The sequence below is a fragment of the Xyrauchen texanus genome, chromosome 29 (assembly GCF_025860055.1).
Source record: "Xyrauchen texanus isolate HMW12.3.18 chromosome 29, RBS_HiC_50CHRs, whole genome shotgun sequence".
NCBI lineage: Eukaryota > Metazoa > Chordata > Actinopteri > Cypriniformes > Catostomidae > Xyrauchen > Xyrauchen texanus.
In genome coordinates, this window is record NC_068304.1 from 18037731 (window position 1) to 18056002 (window position 18272).

General features: G+C 40.1%; 1 protein-coding gene across 1 annotated transcript in view; it reads left to right on the forward strand.

The window, feature by feature from the left end:
• Positions 1–266: 266 nt before the first annotated feature.
• LOC127623010 (eukaryotic translation initiation factor 4 gamma 2-like) overlaps positions 267–18272 on the forward strand; it is a 50414-nt gene continuing 32408 nt past the window's right edge. The window contains exons 1-2 of the mRNA XM_052097229.1: positions 267–353; positions 994–1168. Coding sequence (XP_051953189.1) covers positions 267–353; positions 994–1168 — 262 coding nt within the window. The remainder of the gene's footprint in view (positions 354–993; positions 1169–18272) is intronic.

Here is an 18272-nt window from a genome sequence, read left to right on the forward strand (position 1 = left end):
TTTGCTGGAATGTGTCTGTGGAGCGGAGGGGGGCGGGGCCGGGTCGGAATATCGCGCGCCCGGTCCCCAATCAGCCTGATGAGGCGCGCGAGGGATAAAGGCGGCCGGTGACGATGGTTCGAGAGAGAATTGTGTGTGTTTATGTTTGTGCTTTTGCTTTTGGTTTGAGTTTTCATTAAATTATGATTTATGTTGACAAGCCGGTTCTCGCCTCCTCCTTGCCCATCCTTTAACTGTGTTACAGTGTCAATCTGCTGTTTTACAACATGGAACTATTCAACCACGAACTGGACTGCATCAACACAGGGGCGTTCAATAAAAAGGCCTTATCCTTGTCACAAATGTCCATGAGAGTAAGCCACAAATGGTGTTTCGCTGCCACAAGGCCCGCCATGGTCCTTCCAACCGCCTGAACAATATGTTTGGTAGCTCATTGTGCCAAATCAGAAGCTTGGCGTAACTCCATGACAGCCTTTCTGTCCAGTCCAGTACCCTCATTCAAATACCCCTTAAAATGGGCTTGGTAGGCTTGCAAAACTGCTAGGGTTTGCAAAAACCGAAACTGCTTGGCCCAAAGCCAGATAGGCCTTGTTCAATAAAGTCGTAGTTAGCCTGCAAGGCATCGAGGGAAGGGCAGGCCTCAATCTCCACATGGTCACAGATAAAGTAGAGAGATAGGCTGCCAATGTGTCTTCCATCACGTGATAACTATGTGTAACAAAGTGTAACTATGCTCCCCACCGGACAACACATCAGCAAATTCAGAGGCCGATTGATTTGTAATCCTAACTGAACATGGCTGATCTCAGGACTTCGAAATCTCGCGATTGAGGTCGGGGGAGAAATGGAGCATTCTACAAGGTGTCTCATGAGTTAGCCTGTTAGAAAGCAGTCATGTAGGATGGACTTGCGTTCCTCTAACTGAGTCTCATCCAGTCAATCCAAGTGAAGCATCTCCACTGCTCATGTAATAACCTCAATAATTCCTTTTAGGTTACCGAGGGCTTGGAAACCTGTCCATTGGTAAGCAAGATGTTGGCCAGCAAATCTTTGGAATCAGAAGTGGCCGTCAACATGTTGTCCTTATCTGCTGCACCCTGTAAGGAACCGCAGTATGGGCCTCAGTGCTCGTGTGTAAATTCCACAGGTGAATGTCGAGCCGAAACCGGTGAGAGCGAGAGAGAGAGAACCGAAGGTTGGCCTGCTGTTCACCTCTCATCTCCTCGGCCTCTGAGCCAGCTTCCCACGTGTCAAGTGGCTGTGTAACGCTATCAGACACGCTGCCAGAGTGAGCACACGGCTTGACCAATTCCCTGTAGGAAGTGAGCATCACGCAATGCATCCGGACATTTGTCAAATCCCACTGCGGGAAATCTGATCCCTCCAATGCAGCCTCCGTGTGGCGAAAACCCACGGTGAGTATCTCCGTCGAGGATGAACCACATACATGGAGGTAAGCACTTCTTGAAAGACATCCTCGTGTTGCCACTCAAAATTGAGAAATAATCATCCTTGTTTCGAAGTGAGTCACTAGAAACAACACATGCTTAGACCAATTTGTGCATTGAAGTAAGAAAATCTGGGGGATGGCGCTATGGGCTGATGGTTATAAAGAACCCAGGACATAGCTCCTTAGGGGCATCGCTTAAGTGGCATCAGCCAATGAATTGGTGTGATTGTGTAAGTGCTTCAGATCACGTGACCATGGATGCTCTCCCCATTGTGTCATCATGCAGCATAGAGTTTGTACAAAAGGGAACTATAAAGTAACATTTACTATAAATAAGCTTAATATACTGTATGTTATTATGAAGCGATTCTGCAGAACTTTTAATGTGCAATGAATATAATGATCAAATCCATGGAGAGCCAGATGCCTGTTAAAGTGATGGCCTGGGATATCAGGTAAGACTCTGCTCTGGTTAGAATAATGAAATGAAAGTTATTGCAAGAGAGGTCAAGGCAATTTTATATAGGTAACTAAATATTCATCAGTTTGACCCTAAAACCATGCAATGATTAATTGCATCCCTGATGTGATTAGAATTTAAATACATTTTCAAAACCATGAACTCACTGAGCTGAGATATCCAAAATGAGCAATTTGTGCTTAAAGGATAAAGTACGGTGTGTGGAGCAGCATTACGCTGACCAGGTCATACTATTCCTGATAGCACAGATTTTTTTGTAACAGCATGTCCTTCCAAGGTACAGTATGTCGCTAGGTACATAAGGCTATCCATTTCTTTCCATAGGATAAACTAATTTTGTGAAAAAGTCTCAATAATGAGGACAGGATGACCAAAAGTCTATTTAGTTAATTACATTTTATTTGTATGGTGATTTTCATAATACATATAACACGTTACATATAGGATGTACCGTATACGTTGTAAACTTAAGTTTAATTATGAACTAACAATGAACAAAAATGTATGAATGACTGACTGAATGAACAAACATACATTTTTATAATGCTTTTCTGACATTACACTTAAAGCGATTCACACAGTGAACAGGGGACTCTACTCAACCACCGGCAGTGTGCAGCATCCGACTGGATGTTGCAACGGGGGCCATCGTGCGCCAGTATACTCACCATACACCAGCTATTGGTGGAGAGAACAGAGTGGAGTGATGGAGCCAAATTTACAGAGTTTCTTAATCTTGGTTTATGTTAATTACTATATATAATAATGCAATTTAACATTAAATGTTGTATACGATAATATTATTTATTGCATTATGAAGTAACAATGAACAATATGATATTTGTAAATGAACATTAATTGCTGATAAACATTATTGTTCATTGTTAATAGATAATTCATATATTGTATGTATGATAAAGTTCATACTTTTATTAACTTAATATACTACGCATTTTGTATGGAGCTGGGTTGGATGGCAGAGCCAGGCTTGATTTAATGTGCTGAGTAACGTTATTTTTCCCACCGTGTCCGATAGTAAAATCAGTGCAACACACAATGCGTGGGCATTGTCGATATGGCTTCGAGATGTGAAATTAAATACTTCCGGCCAGCTGTTGTTAAATTTACATGTATATTTACTTTTTTTCGCAGGAGCACCACCATAGTCTTTTCCTCCCATCTACCACCGATGCTTGATTTGACTTCCCACATCTACTATCTGCGCTGATATCAACAGCGCAAATGGGTTGCAGGTTGCCATGGTTGAGGTCACAAATGGGTTGAAATTTGTATGATGTGTCGATTGTCTGAGTAGGATGCGTTTCATAAAAGATCTGGCAACTGGACAACCTTGGAATAATATATTGATGTGATTATTCATATAACGAGGTTTGGACCATACAAATTACATGAGTTTCCTGGGAGAAATAACAAAATGGGAGGGGGGCGGGAGATGGGTGTGAAGTACGGGAGACTCCCGGAAAAACGGGAGTGTTGACAGGTATGCATTAATCACTTCTGTTCCTCTCAGGACATTGTGTCATCATTACATACTCACCTGCTCCATCCATTCACATTTCAATATCCCATTACTTGCATGCAAATTGGTCACGTCTGCCCTGTGAAATGATTAATAATACCTAGTGTAGACCTGTGTACATTAAGAGTAAACACTTTTGACTGTGATAGATAAATGTGGAGACACAAGTGTTTTAAGAGTACATGCAGACTGGGCTTTGTTATAACAAATAGTCCATAACCCAAATATACAACAAAGAAATTCAATGTGAATGCTGGAAATTACATTCATATATCATAATGACAAACTCTGAATATTTATAATAATGAATAATGCTTTAAAGTGTCCTTACACCAGTGTGAGATACTGGTGAAAGAATAGCATTTTCCCCTCTGGCTCCTTAATGCCAGCAGCTAAAATTGATTTATTTCTAACATGGTTGGAAATGCCAGTGTTTCTTTTTCTTCGCTTTCCAAATCAATTAGTAGATCAAAAGACTAATTCTGTCGTTGAGGAGCTGTGCAGATATTCCCTTGGAGCCCAGAGGAACTTATCCATAAAACATTGAAGTCAGTTGTGTCATTCACATCTCCGTTGTTACACATGGTTAGCCTACACTAACCATTCTGATCACGTTGCTTCAAGTCAGCCCTCTTAGTGTTTGCTATTGAGGTAATTAAACTGCATTTGATGGATAACCTTGTTAAAAAGAGAAGTTTAGGTAATGATAATCCAATTAGATGTTTTTATCTGCTGGAACTAACACTATAGCCTAAATTACATCTCAAGTTGCTGAAATTCAAATAGGCAACAAGAGAAAACATCTCGGTTACTGTCGTACAGCCGCAGCCTTTTCTCTCTATGTTTTCTCTCCACAGAGTATTAGACTCGGCTGGGGTCATCTAATGCTATTATATGCATCAGGGAAGGTGTTCTTTTCCTTTCCTATTCTTTCAAGGGGGAAAAACCCCACAGAGACCACATCCTGCCCAAAAGGGGAGGTCAATATGTGGCAATACGACACATGGGCTCACCATCCACACATGGAAGAGGCACAGTGGTAGGTCCTGCCTCGAAGGGGGGAAGCTCTACAAACACAGTGACCAGGGACAGAGAGAGCTCTGCCCAAGGGAGACCGTACCACGAAAAATACATCACAGGGGGTTACGAGAGTAATCGGCACCTGTGGAGCACCTATACCAGTGCAGGGCATATTAATACCCATAGTGGGTCTGGCTGCGAACTCCTCGGCCGAATTCACGAGCCACAAGGCTAGGGAGTAAGGACATCCAGGGTCCACGATGTGAACTCGACTGGGGGTAAAAGCGCACGTTTTCGCCTCAGGGGAGGGGAATAGCGCTATACGCAAGCGATACACCCAGCCAGCTGTTCTGTATTACCAAACTCTACCTGTTCGTACCTGAAATAACACAGGATGAAACTGGCTCAACCCGGAGATTTTAAAAACTTGCGAAGGTATTGGGTTTTGCCCAGCCCTCTGCTCTGCAGATGTCTGCTAGAGAGGTGCCATTGGCCAGTGCCCACAAGGATGCCACACTCCTTGTAGAGTGTGCTCGAACCTGCAAGGGTTGGGCATGTCCTGGGTCTAGTAGGCCAATGTGATGGTGTCGGTGATCCAGTGGGCAAGCCTCTGTTTCAAGACAGCATTCCTTTTCCACTGTCCACCAAAGCAGAAAAGAGCTGCTCAGAGCGTCTAAAGCTCTGTGTGCTGTCCAAGTAGATGCGAAAAGCACGCACCGGACCCATCAACGATAAGGCTGGGTCTGCCAATTCCAGGGGCAGGGCTGGCAGGCTCCCCACCTGATCCCTAAAAGGGGTCATGGAAACCTTGGGCACATAGCCCGGTCGGGGTCTCAGGATCACGTGAGAGTCTTCAGGCCAGCCACTGCGATGGGTTCAAAAGCATCCAAGCTCCGGGCAATGGGCACTAAGGGGATGATCGCGTCTGACGTACCTGGTGGTGCGGCCTCGCAGAGGGGTGGGGAGCATGCAACACCACTTAGAGGAACATTGCTTTGACCCAAGGCGGCTGCGCTGAGGGGGACCTTGCGCTCCGCACCCGGAAGTCTGCTTCGGGCCACAAAAGGTGCCCTCCACAACTCTGTCAGTTCGTCGTGCACTTCCGGAAAGAAAGGGAACCCAGGAACCAATCATCTAACCGCGAGGGCTCAGGGGAGGATGGAGGGTTCCAGTCCAACCCAATACTCGCAGTGGCCCAGGCAAGCATAGCGGTCAGCTCTGCCTCGGCCTCAGACTGGACGGGCAGAACCGAAGGTTACAGCCCGGTTGAGTTCTCGGCGTCTGACATCACCAGTGCGCTCTCTGATGCAGCAATCGAGAACTCATCCTGCTCACGAAAGAGACGTTAAGATGGCCATGAGGCAAGCTGGTCTCATCTGAGAACTCAATGGGGGCAAACGAGAGTACTGGGGAATGTGAGGTCCGCTGGGATTTACCCGGCGAGACTGAGCCCATTGAACTCCCCAAATCACCTCCAGCACAAGCCAGGCCGGCCTCATACCCGTAGGTAGAAGAGGCTAGAGTGGCTTTCCCCCAGAAGAAGGAAAGCCATGACTGCAACAGTGCCATGGTCATATTCTCGCAATGAAAACATGAACCATCCACAAATGCTGCCTCAGTGTGATCGCTGCCCAGACACGTGAGGCAGCGCGCCGTGGCCATCGGAGGCAGAGAGATAACGACCGCATCCTGGAATCACACAAAGACGGAAGGCATCTTTATAAAGATGCATCTTAAAAAAGATGTTCGCGTCAATATGAAATATACTCTCTTAGTAGCGCTGTCGAAGCCTAGGGGCGTAATCTGCATTAGGCATGCAGAAGGAGAGAAAGCTGCTGGAATGTGCCACATATCCAAAAGCAAAAGACAGAAGGTGAACAAAGCACATATAGAGATACAGAATGATACTGCGTTATTTTTCAACAAAATAAAGGTATATTCCGTGTTCAATACAAGTTAAACTCAACCGACTGCAACTGTGGAATGATGTTGATTACCACCAAAAAAAAATTTCACCTTGTCCCTCCCTTTCTTTAAAAAACTATGTGAGTTAAGGCACTTACATTAACAGTAAATGGGACAATTTTTTTAATTTAAAGGAAGATATGTGAAGCCTTTAATTAAAAAAAAGCACTTAATTGTTCTGTTAGAACTTGTGTATTATATGAACTGTAAAGAGGTTTAAATAGTTGTTTTTACAGTAGTTTTAGTGTTTGCGGTGTTAAATTGTCATGAAAATTAAGTTGTATGTAGCCCTGCTAAAATATTAGTGTAGACCTGTTCAAATGTTATAGTGTAACCTTGGAAAAAATAAAGGTATCTTAATTGATTGTTTATTTATTTTATATATATTATATTTAAAAGCAATATACATGGTTATTTGATGCTGCAATGACAAAAGAAACAAAAACTTTGATGTGAAGTGAAGCTTAACCTGTACATAACTGTTAGGATGTCTGTGATTGGTTAAGAAGTAGGGCAGGGAGGAACGAAGGAGAGAGCGAGAGGGGACGGGAGATGTGAGTAAAGTTTAGACGAGAGCTAACGCTATTCTTTAAGCTACTGTAAAGGACTGGGTCTGTTATTTCCAGAGATATCGCTGTATGCGTGTTATAGACCATGAATTCGCTTAGTGAACAACAAAGTGAATAGAGTTGACCACTTTTTTGCCGAAGAGCCGTTTGGAAGAACCAGATAGCACCCTGAGTTCAAGGAAATTCTCAGTGGTTCCTCTGACAACCGTGGAATGTTCATGATATCTGTGTTCAACGGACCGATCGCTCGTGAAATCCTCGTGGACGTGGAGCGTGTGAAGAAAAACTCGGATCGTTAAAAGTGAGGTATCCATTTTGTTCGAAGCACGTGCACCATCTTTGAGTGTAAGTTTGATACTATCACATGAGTATTGACATTCCAAAGGGTGAAACATATTGTTATAAGTTATGTTTATGGTTTATGAGTCACATTTAAAAGGTTTCATATGTAATGTGATATTTGCAAGTGAATAGCTGAGTGTTTATGTTACTATGAGTCTGACGTGAAATGTGAATAGGGTATTGTGAATACTGTAAACACTTAATTTACAGTACTTAAGGGTTATTTTATCATTCTAAAAGTTTATTGTTTATTTTATTGATTTCATTTATTTAATTTGATTAATAAAAAAAAAAGACTCAGAAGTTATATTTTATATATATACAACAGCTAGTTCCGATCCTCAAATCTGATTGGACAAGAGTCGTTCCATGAGCACTGATGGTCTGACAGGATCAGCACTCGGACACTTCACTGTGTGTATCACTCCGCTTGTGATCGTGCCATTCTATACTAAGGCGTAAGAGCAGTATATATCTGTTAGGAGTGAAATTACATATGTTAGCCAGCAGGTGGTGGCATTTTTGTGTGTAATATGAGCCAGTTGGTGATGTAGAGTGAATCTGTTAGTCATTGTTTACATAGAACAGCGCTCTGTGATCGCTGGTATTACCACTACATTACTTAAGCTAGGACATTGTTTTAAATGGCTTTAAATTAACAATTTCAGGATTAAGGCTCATTGCAGCTGAAAGACATGAAGGACTGTTCATGTAAGCGCCTCGAGTTACAGAACTCGAGGCGCTTACCGAGTTTCCACATTGGATACACACTGTTTAAAAATGGCAGAGGACCTCGCTGTTTCTATAGTGATCGACTCTTGCGCGTCTACCACGAAATAGGGAGAAATACCCCCGCTTGGACACAATTTTTCCACTGAGAAAGCTGACCTTCAGAATGCTGACAGCATCTCTGCTTGGGAGTGGCAACAGGTGATCGCACTCTCTCCATCTCTCTCTCTTTCTCTCTCTCTGTCTAACACACATACACACACAAAGACACATTGACACGCACACACCCATCAATCCATCCTTGTTTATCCAATAACTTGTTAGAAACAGCACAAGCCGTGAGACTATTTCTGAAGTGAACTTTTTGAATTACTAATGGAGGTTTGGATGCATCATTTGTTTTGATCCAGCAACGGCAGATTCTGATCCGTAGCGTAATAAAGTAGTTCCATATAACAGCAGTGCTGATGTAGGGCCATATAGCACTCTTGCTCGTGTGATATTACTTAAATATTACACTATATTGTGTTTTATTTTGTTTTGAGGTAAAAGGTATGTACATTTAGTAAAAAGAGTAATGTACATATTTACATGATAAAATAAATAATAGTTAATTTATTTAAGTGTTTAAAGTAGGTTTTATTTGTGTTAAATACATAGGGAAAATTAAATACACTGAGAGATAAAAGAGAATAAGAACTCTGGGCCCTTTCCATTTAAGTTTAGGGAGAGGAGCGCTACATGTAAAACTGCATTTACAGTAACTGTCAGTAAAAGGTTAGCAAGTGATTTTATCATATTAAATTCCTTTAAGCATGCATATTGTTTAGGTTTTGTGGCTATACTTTTGATACAGTTAGTATTTTAACATTTACAGATTGGCTCAATTCACTTCCATTGTGAGTGTCTCATGGTAACCCAGATTTTTGCTTTTTAATCAACATTATGCCACAAATCCAGCCAATTGAGCTTAATTTGTATGGAACCCTGAATATTCCTTTAAGGACTTTATCAACGGTCTATTGTCTTTTCCAATATAATGCAAATGCCATACGTAATGGCATATGGCAGAGATAATTTGTTGCTTTACAATTATGGGCTCCAAGGCTCCTTGTAATAACCAAGAACAATTTTATGCCATCTGTTGTTGTGGAGGAGGCTCATCTCAGAAGCTTAAAAAAATCTCTGTCGCCATGTGATTTCATATTATTATGCTTTGTTTTTAAGCACTAGTGATGTGCAAATTCTGTTTAACACCCTCAGACAGACTGAATGCCATCATGGGGAGAGACAAGTATTAGAAGTGCCTTTGCTACTTATGAGTAATATTTATCTCTCTGAGAAGTTTCTGAAATACTCCCCAAGCACAGTGAAGTTTCATCATCCAATCCCAAAAATAAATAAATAAAATATTTTTAAGACTCAAGAGTAATCATTACTTTTACAATGCAATGCAGTTTATGTATTTCTTGGTAATTTGTGCTATGCAATATACTTTCATCCCTCCCTTTATGTCTTTAGCTAATATATTGGATCAAATATTAAACTCAGTATTTTTAAAGAGGGGATTTTTGTTAGTTTTGTTTTATCATGATATCACTATAAAGGGTGAAATTCATATAATTTAACTCCTTTTTTCCTGTCGTCAACATCGCTTTGCATCCTATTAGTCTTCTAGTAAAACCCAATTCCTGACATCAGCATCCATGGAATGATGTCATTTTTGGTGGAAAAAGAACAATCCATGTCAAACAAATATCAGTTGTGTTAACAATAGGGCTTTAATCATTTGTGTGGAATTATTTGTTTTGTCTCACTAAAAAACCTGTTGGTAATAACTCTGCATGATGTTATCAATGTTTCAATATCACAATTAACTTCATGTTGACATTATCATAAAATCTAACTCGCAATCCCTCACTTAGCAATGGCTAACTGTTTATTCCCTTGCCACTGTGTAAATAAACAGGCTTTAATTAATAAAGTCCCTGAACTTGACCAGTGCATATTCATTTGTTCACATTTCCTTTAAGTTACAGAGCTCAAAAGTTACTGCACAACAGGAATTACCCTCCTAACACTGCTGTAATTTCCTTCTTGTACTATAGTTCTCTCTTCTTTTTTTTCTTTTCTTTTTTTTTTTTTTTTTTTGACTGATGGTTTAATTTTTATGTAATGAAAATGTTTTTCTCTGATTTCCCTCACCTGCCACACCATTACGTTGTTCACAGCATAAGTCCTGCAAAGATATTGGCTAGATGATTTGTTGATGAGTTGATTATGTTTTACACTCCAGGATATCTGCCAGGTGAGACCTAATCACTACTCTTCAAAGTAAATAAAGCATGGGGTGAAAGTATAATAAATGCAAATTCACAGTAAGAGCCCTGATTTGTTGAAAGGTCCTCTCCAGGAGATAATTACAGCCTTGATTACCTTCAAAACAAAAGACTGAAAAAATATTTAAAAACAACAAAAACACAGCTTCTTTTTTTTTTTTTTTTTGAGGCTTAAACTGCTTGTCTTTCACAAGTTGCACGCATTGACATGGTGCACAAAGTGTAAAAAGTCTGTCTAAAAATTTCTAAAAACAGGTTTTAATTTGCACTGCAGCATAATTCTTGAGCCTGTGTGAAATCCTCATAATGAAACTTTTTAATTTATTCATTCATTTTTGTGCTCCATGCATGTTCAGAGACCCCATGAAATTACCTGATAAGTGCAGTTTTCTTTCATCGGTTGACATATTTCCTATTGAAACAACACGGGTGGGACATAAGTGGCCTATCCACCATCAGGCCAAACGGTTTTTGTGGCGACACCATGCCATACCAGTCCAGGCCAATTGGCACAGTTATGGTTTCTTTTTCCAGAAAGTTAAACCTTTCCAGACACGCTAAAAAGGAGATTTATTGACAAAATATTATATGATTAATATATTGAAAGATTATGAGTTTTAATGAGCTAAGTTGCACAATCTATACCTCCCTGATTAAAAAGGCTAAAATAAGAATAATAAACTATAATAGTTAAGCTATCATAAAATAATGAAGAAACATTATAACACTAAACATACACAATGTTTTTGTTAACTTATATGAACTTGGCTGGCTATCTAAACAACTGGAGTTATCTTGGAAAATGTACAATTGTGAGTTGCCACATACTAAAGCCATTCCACCAGCACAGTTAGTTAAAGGAATAGTTCATCCAAAAATGAAAATGTACTGATAATTTACTCACCCTCAGGCCATCCAAGATGTATCTGAGTTTCTTTCTTCATCAAAACAGAACTGAAGACTTTTAGGATTTAATTTCAGACCCTCTCCTCTAAACAATGCAAGTAAATGTACTCCATTTCTTGACAGTCCAAAATGCATATTTAGGGTGCATCAAAATAATCCACATGACTCCAGTCGACTCATAAAGTTCTTCTGAACCCAAACGATTGATTATTTTTTGGAAAAAAAACAATACTTATATACTTTTTAACTACAAATGTTCACTTCCGTACATCTCTGTGACACACGCTCATAAGAGGGATGACGTAAGCTAGTTGGTAAGGTCACGCATGGAGGAGGCAGAAAGCGTGTTGTTTACAAGAGAAACTTGCACAGACCATTTGCCGTTCACAAACAAAAACAATTTAAAAACAATATAAAATAATTTCAAAATAATAATAAAAATAACATTACTGCTGTAAATAACCATCCTTTATTTCAGAGCAATGCCGATGCGTTATCTACTTGTTTTTTCTTTAGCAGAAATATATAGGCTATATGACTCACACGTTTTCGTCAGTGAAACCTAGTGTGAGAGTGTTTACTGAAATTTACAGGGTTTACACATGCAGTGAGATCAATGGTACAGGTTATTTCACACATAAAGAGAAGTTCACAAAGTTATTTTTGCAGGCAGTGATGAGTGAGTGAATTGAGTGCAGGTGCAGTGAATTAGAAATTAGGTGATGAGGAGTGGAGCACTTAGGGAGAGTGAAGAGACCGTGGGAGGCGTGACAATGACTAAGTTTTTACACATACCCGAGTTCGCTGGAAAAACAGCACAGCCGATGAATTCAGATATCGACCCTTTGTTTCTTTCGATGGTCTGAAATCCTCAGGGGTAAAATGTTTACTGCACACCCTCCAATAATTGAGAGAATGTAAGGGTGTACTGATATCCAGGTTCAGCGCGATAAGCCAGAGCTTCAATCGCTCATGATCATCTGTAAGCAATCGATAAAAACGTTAATATTTTTCCCGGCGTACATTTTCTTTGGGGTTTCTGAAGGTTGAAGCATCCAAGATACACACACCAAATGACCATTTTGAACAATACACAGACAAATACAAATCTTTGAACAGCGCCCTTCTCTTATAAACAATGACAGGCTTCCACCTCCAAGTGACGCGTGACCTTACCAACGAGCTTATCGTGACTCGTCATCAGTCAATCATGACTTAATTGCTAGTTGGTTGCAAGTCATATTAGTGAGAGGGACATTTTAATTCTAGAGAGCATTTAATTTTAGAAATATCTGTATAGTTCAAGATGGGTTCTTAATTTTTTTGGTCAATTTACCCAAGACTGTATATTTTAAATGTATATATATGCTAACAGAGCCGGATTATCCATAAGGGCACTTGGGCCAGTGCCCAGGGGCACCAACCATTCACAACCACTAGGGGGGCACCACATGACACAAGCTTTAAAAATATTTTTCGTAAATTGTTATATTATTAACTTGAAATTCTTGAAAGACCATACATAACTTGTTTATGAACACTAATTTAACAATAATAATAAATTATAAATAAATGAAGATTACATGACCACTACCACTCCCCCCCTCCCCAATCTGTCAGAGTTGAGTTGGTCCACAACAAGTACGCGCAAATGTGTCATTTTTTTTAACGGCTACAGAAAATGAATCAAAATCCAAAATGGACAGACGGCAATTGAGTGGTTTCGCAAAAAGAAGATTAAAGAAGGAGAAGGACGCTAGACGTTTAGCTACAATAAAAAATGTTCCAGGGATCGACAATTTTTTTGTTAAATCACTAGTTTTTTGGGAGAACACTGGAATTGCAGACACCAGCAGCACTAAGTCTGACACCGCTGGCACTGCTAGCGGGGGAGATGCAGCAGCTGCTAATGTTAGTCAGGGTGTCGGCGATGACCGCCAGGCGAATGAGGATATTCTCCTTGTCCTTGGGGGAGACAGGAGCGAGGAAGACTCGGGTGAGGAAGAGGACATTAATGAAGGTAAATATTAGGGGTGGGACGGTACATGTAAGTTATTCATAGTGAACCGAAACGGTACGGGCGTCACGTCTCGGTGCACGAATTTACACGGAGAATACACGGTATAAAAATAAATAAAACTAAATAGCGATACATATCGCTCTATTTCGCATAATGAACAGTCTGATCAAGGTTGCAATGCTGGTGTGTGTGTGTGTGTGTGTGTTTGTGTGTGCGAGCGATCGAACTGTGTGTGTGTGTGAGAGAGACACTGATCTATTATAGAATGTCATTATATAGATCAGTGGCGCGATCGAACTGTGTGTGTGCGCGTGTGAGAGAGAGAGAGAGCCGTGGTCGCGATCGAACTGTGTGTGTGTGACGTGAGAGAGAGAGAGCCGTGGGCGTGATCAGACATAAAAACATACTCCGTCATTTTGTTCATACAGGACATCATTCAAACTGCAAAGTGTTTACTTATATTCGTGTACACTCGCAATAAAACACAACAAAGTGCTTTTGTCACACTCTAAACTCTTGTCAAACTGTAACCTACAACTGTCACCCAACAAAACACACACACACACACACACAAATCTGTTTATTTTTAAGTTACACATTCTACATTGATTAAAAATCAAATGTGTTTTAATGGTAGTATTAATAAATTGAGACATTTGAATATAGTGCTCACTGCTCATATGCCTACATGTATGTAGTTGGACAAGTTAGGAAATTACATTTGAGAAATCACCTTGATTATGTCTTGTCTGATTGGGGGGCCTTTTGAGGTATAGTGCCCAGGGGCACCACACTGTCTTGATATGGCCCTGTATGCTAAAGGGTAATTGAGGTTCCACCTATATATGGCTTCACAGCTAATAGGCATGGATTAAAAGCCACAAACTCCCATTTTTTATTTAAGTGCAAACTAGGTTAAAATTTTAAATCTAATGCTATTACAGCACTGATTTTCCTTAAACTAAGTTTATTTATTCAATATTGAGTAAATCATGTTTTAGGAGACAGAAGATCATTGTACACATTTACAAAATAATTTACTGCAGAACATGATAATAGCCTGTTTTCTTCACTGCTCACTGTCAAATGTCATTGTCTTAAACTCATGCAAACACAAGTTTGCCAATGAGAGTCCATACATAATGCATAACACAAAATGTGTTTTCAAAATGCAGTGAGCAAACAATTTATGATTAAAACCATAATTTAAATAAGTCAGTTTCATTGGTCAGGTTTACCAAGGACCTTGTTGATATGCAAATTTCAAAGGGCTCCTGCCTTGCCTGAACTCTTTGGGATTCAATGTGCACCTCTGTAAAACTGGAGCTCCTACTAACTAAAATGTTTGTAATGTGCATTCATTTTTTTTACAAATTTCAGTAATTCTTACCATTTAATTATTGTTAATTATTAATATACCTCTTCTCCTCTTTCCTCTGATTCCACTCGGTAAAACGAATCTCAGTCTCTAGTATCTCACATCATTTAAAAACATGGTGGGTGGTTCAGCTGTGAGTTACACATTCCAGACTATTGATTGGGGTCATGTGATATGGCCTCTCTGTGCGCCAAGCTCCTTTATCAGTTGTAACTGTCCTTATTGATTTGGATACTGACTGTGTGGGATGGAGCCCATCACACAGAGAACTTTGCAGAAGTGACCCTTGAAAGTTAATGTCTGACTATCAAGCCCTTGACCTTTTCACATACATATTTGATATAAAACCAGTGGTCTTCAGTTAACACAAATCAACCATGCATGGTGGAGTATGTCATGATATTTTCCCCAACATACATCTGTTCTGAATACTTGAAGAGCATGAAACATGAAATGTCAAGGATGTTTTTGCAATCTTGTCTGATGCAGAAAAGTTTTCTGTAATGACAAAGAAATATGTATTGCAGCGCATCTGAATATTGCCTGTAAATGTCTTCTCACTTTCTCCCAGAGAGGAACATTTTATTGCCCAAAGATTGTGTTTTCATGCTGCTCTCACTTGTTTCATTTAAGCATAAACTTTATAGATGCTTCTCCAAGTAGACACAAATGAGATCATATTTTACACCGTAGATTATAGTTACAAAATTCAAATGTATAGTATATCTCAGAAAATTTGGTCTTTTGATGAGAAATGTTCACGTTAATGAATGCAGTTTTTGGAATAAAATCAATTAAATCAAACATTGGTGAGATTTGTTAAACTCTAGAGGAGACAGATGAACATCTGAGCAAAAGTCTCAGTTTGCTTTCAATTTACTTTCATTACTGTCTTGGAGAAACAATTAAGATATAATTGAGATTTAAATTATTATTTTTCTTTCCTATCAGATCTCTCTCTCTCCTCCTCCTCTGCAGCATGGATGGCCTTCTTTTAGTATCCATGAACTGTCAGACTGCAGCCTTTTGCAGGATCCCTCAGGACTCACTTCCCGCATACATACATACTCATTTACAAACCCCTCATTCCCTTTGATTAATACTTTCCAAGCTCTATCAAGCAGATGTCTTTATTTTTAATACAACAGGATAAATGAATAACAATGTGCAATCTTCAGAGAAAAATAATGTAATGACTGAGATGTTGCAGAGGATTGGAGTTGTGGATGATTTATCAAAATCTGGGACTGTAATTCACCAGTTTCACCTAATGGAAAATAATGGCATGTGACATGTGTCATGTTCCCTTCTCTCAATGCACACTTACAAAATAGGACAAAGTAATATGATATAGTGATAAAGTCTCCATGCTCTAATTTAAAGTCAACATAAAATGGCATTCACAACCCATTTTGATTAAAATATTTGACGTGTTTCAGAGGAAAAACAATACAGGACGGGGCTTGATTTTATCCATCAGAAATGTATTGGATTGTAAAGTAAACAAGAAACAGCATTAACAATCCATTTACTTCCGCAATCTAACATATTTGCAAGTAAAACAGATTTCTAGTTAGAAAAATAAATATATACAGGATCTATATTCCATAAAGAATTGATTGTTGTCATGTCCACTGTTGTCTTTTGTTTTTGTGCTTTTATGTTGAAGTTTAGTTTAGTTCCTGTTTCCTGTTTGGTCTGTCATGTCCACTGTTGTCTTTTGTTTTTGTGCTTTTATGTTGAAGTTTAGTTTAGTTCCTGTTTCCTGTTTGGTTTTTGTAGTCCTTTGTAGTTTCCTTTTATGATTGGTTTTCATTGTTTCCCCAGGTGTCCCTCATTCCCTTGTTTGTTCCATTCTGTATTTAAACCCTGGCTGTTTGTTCAGTCTTTGTCGATCGTTGTTTGTAATGTCTGATGTAGATGCTTTGCCCTGTTCATCCTGTTCTCCATGTTCATGTTCCCTTGATGTTCTCATGTTTTGGTTTCATTTTTCCCCTCGTGGTTGTTTCCTTTGTTCCTGTCTTGTCCATGGCTCGTCCTGTTTCGCCTGCTCCACTTGCCAGCAAGACAACCCCCACGCCTGCCTTGAGCAATGAGCCAGCGCTGCCAACTTTGTCCGCCAGGAGGAGGTGGAGAAGAAAGGCTTCCACTCCCCAGCTCACGGTCAGCGAGCCAGCGCCCACGCCTTCCACAGTCAGAGAGCCAGCGCCTGTAGCCTCGACCGTCCCAGAGCCAGGGCCTGTAGCCTCGACCGTCCCAGAGCCAGCGCCTGTAGCCTCGACCGTCCAAGACCGCCTCTCGAGCCACCCGAGCCTCCCAGGGCTCCGTCTCTCGAGCTTCCCAGGGCTCCGCCTCTCGAGCCACCCGAGCCTCCCAGGGCTCCGCCACCCGAGCCTCCCAGGGCTCCGTCTCTCGAGCCTCCCAGGGCTCCGTCTCTCGAGCCTTCCAGGGCTCCGCCTCTCGAGCCACCCGAGCCTTCCAGGGCTCTGCCTCTCGAGCCACCCGAGCCTCCCAGGGCTCCGTCATTTTGTTTTTTGTGGGTTTTTTGTCATTTATTTTTGTTTATTTAGGATAGTCTGGAATCCGATCCTTTGAGGGGGAATTCTGTCATGTCCACTGTTGTCTTTTGTTTTTGTGCTTTTATGTTGAAGTTTAGTTTAGTTTCTGTTTCCTGTTTGGTTTTTGTAGTCCTTTTGTAGTTTCTTTTTATGATTGGTTTTCCCCTGATTGTTTCCCCAGGTGTCCCTCATTCCCTTGTTTGTTCCATTCTGTATTTAAACCCTGGTTGTTTGTTCAGTCTTTGTCGATCGTTGTTTGTAATGTCTGATGTAGATGCTTTTCATGAACCTGTTCATGTTCCCTTGATGTTCTCGTGTTTTGGTTTAATTTTTCCCATCGTGGTTGTTTCCTTTGTTCCTGTCTTGTTTATTTTCATTTTGTTCAATAAAGAACCTGCATGTAGATCCCTACTCCTCGTCTGCCTCACCTACGAACGTAACAATTGTATTGTAAAAAGTGGGCATCCACACCAAAATGGATCAAGTCCTGAATGATAAGTTCCGGAATGTGTATTGAGAGTATATAGTGTAAATTCTGAATTTGTGTTTATTAATCTAAACCCTTTGGTTAACCTCAAATTAATGAAAGAAGAACTGCAGACAGACAAAATGGGTTGCCAGTTTCCAGGTAAACATTATGTCGATGTTAGCAATAGGAGTAAATGCCTTTTATTTAGTGAAAACACATTTATTTTCTAGATATCTGTGGAATAATTTTGGACTTCTGATGAATAATGAAAAGATAAAAATGCACAGATGAGCAGGTATAAAAAATACATAGTGCTTGAAGAACTCCCATACTATTTTCTAAAAAATAAGATCTTTAAAGTTATCAGAAATACATAAATGCATTCATTAAGAGTGAGATGTTAATTCTTAAATGATGTGAATTGTTAAGTCTTAATTGCTTACAGTCAAATGTAGCTGCTGTGAGCTTGGAACACCAAGAAAACACTAACTAATCATTGAATCATG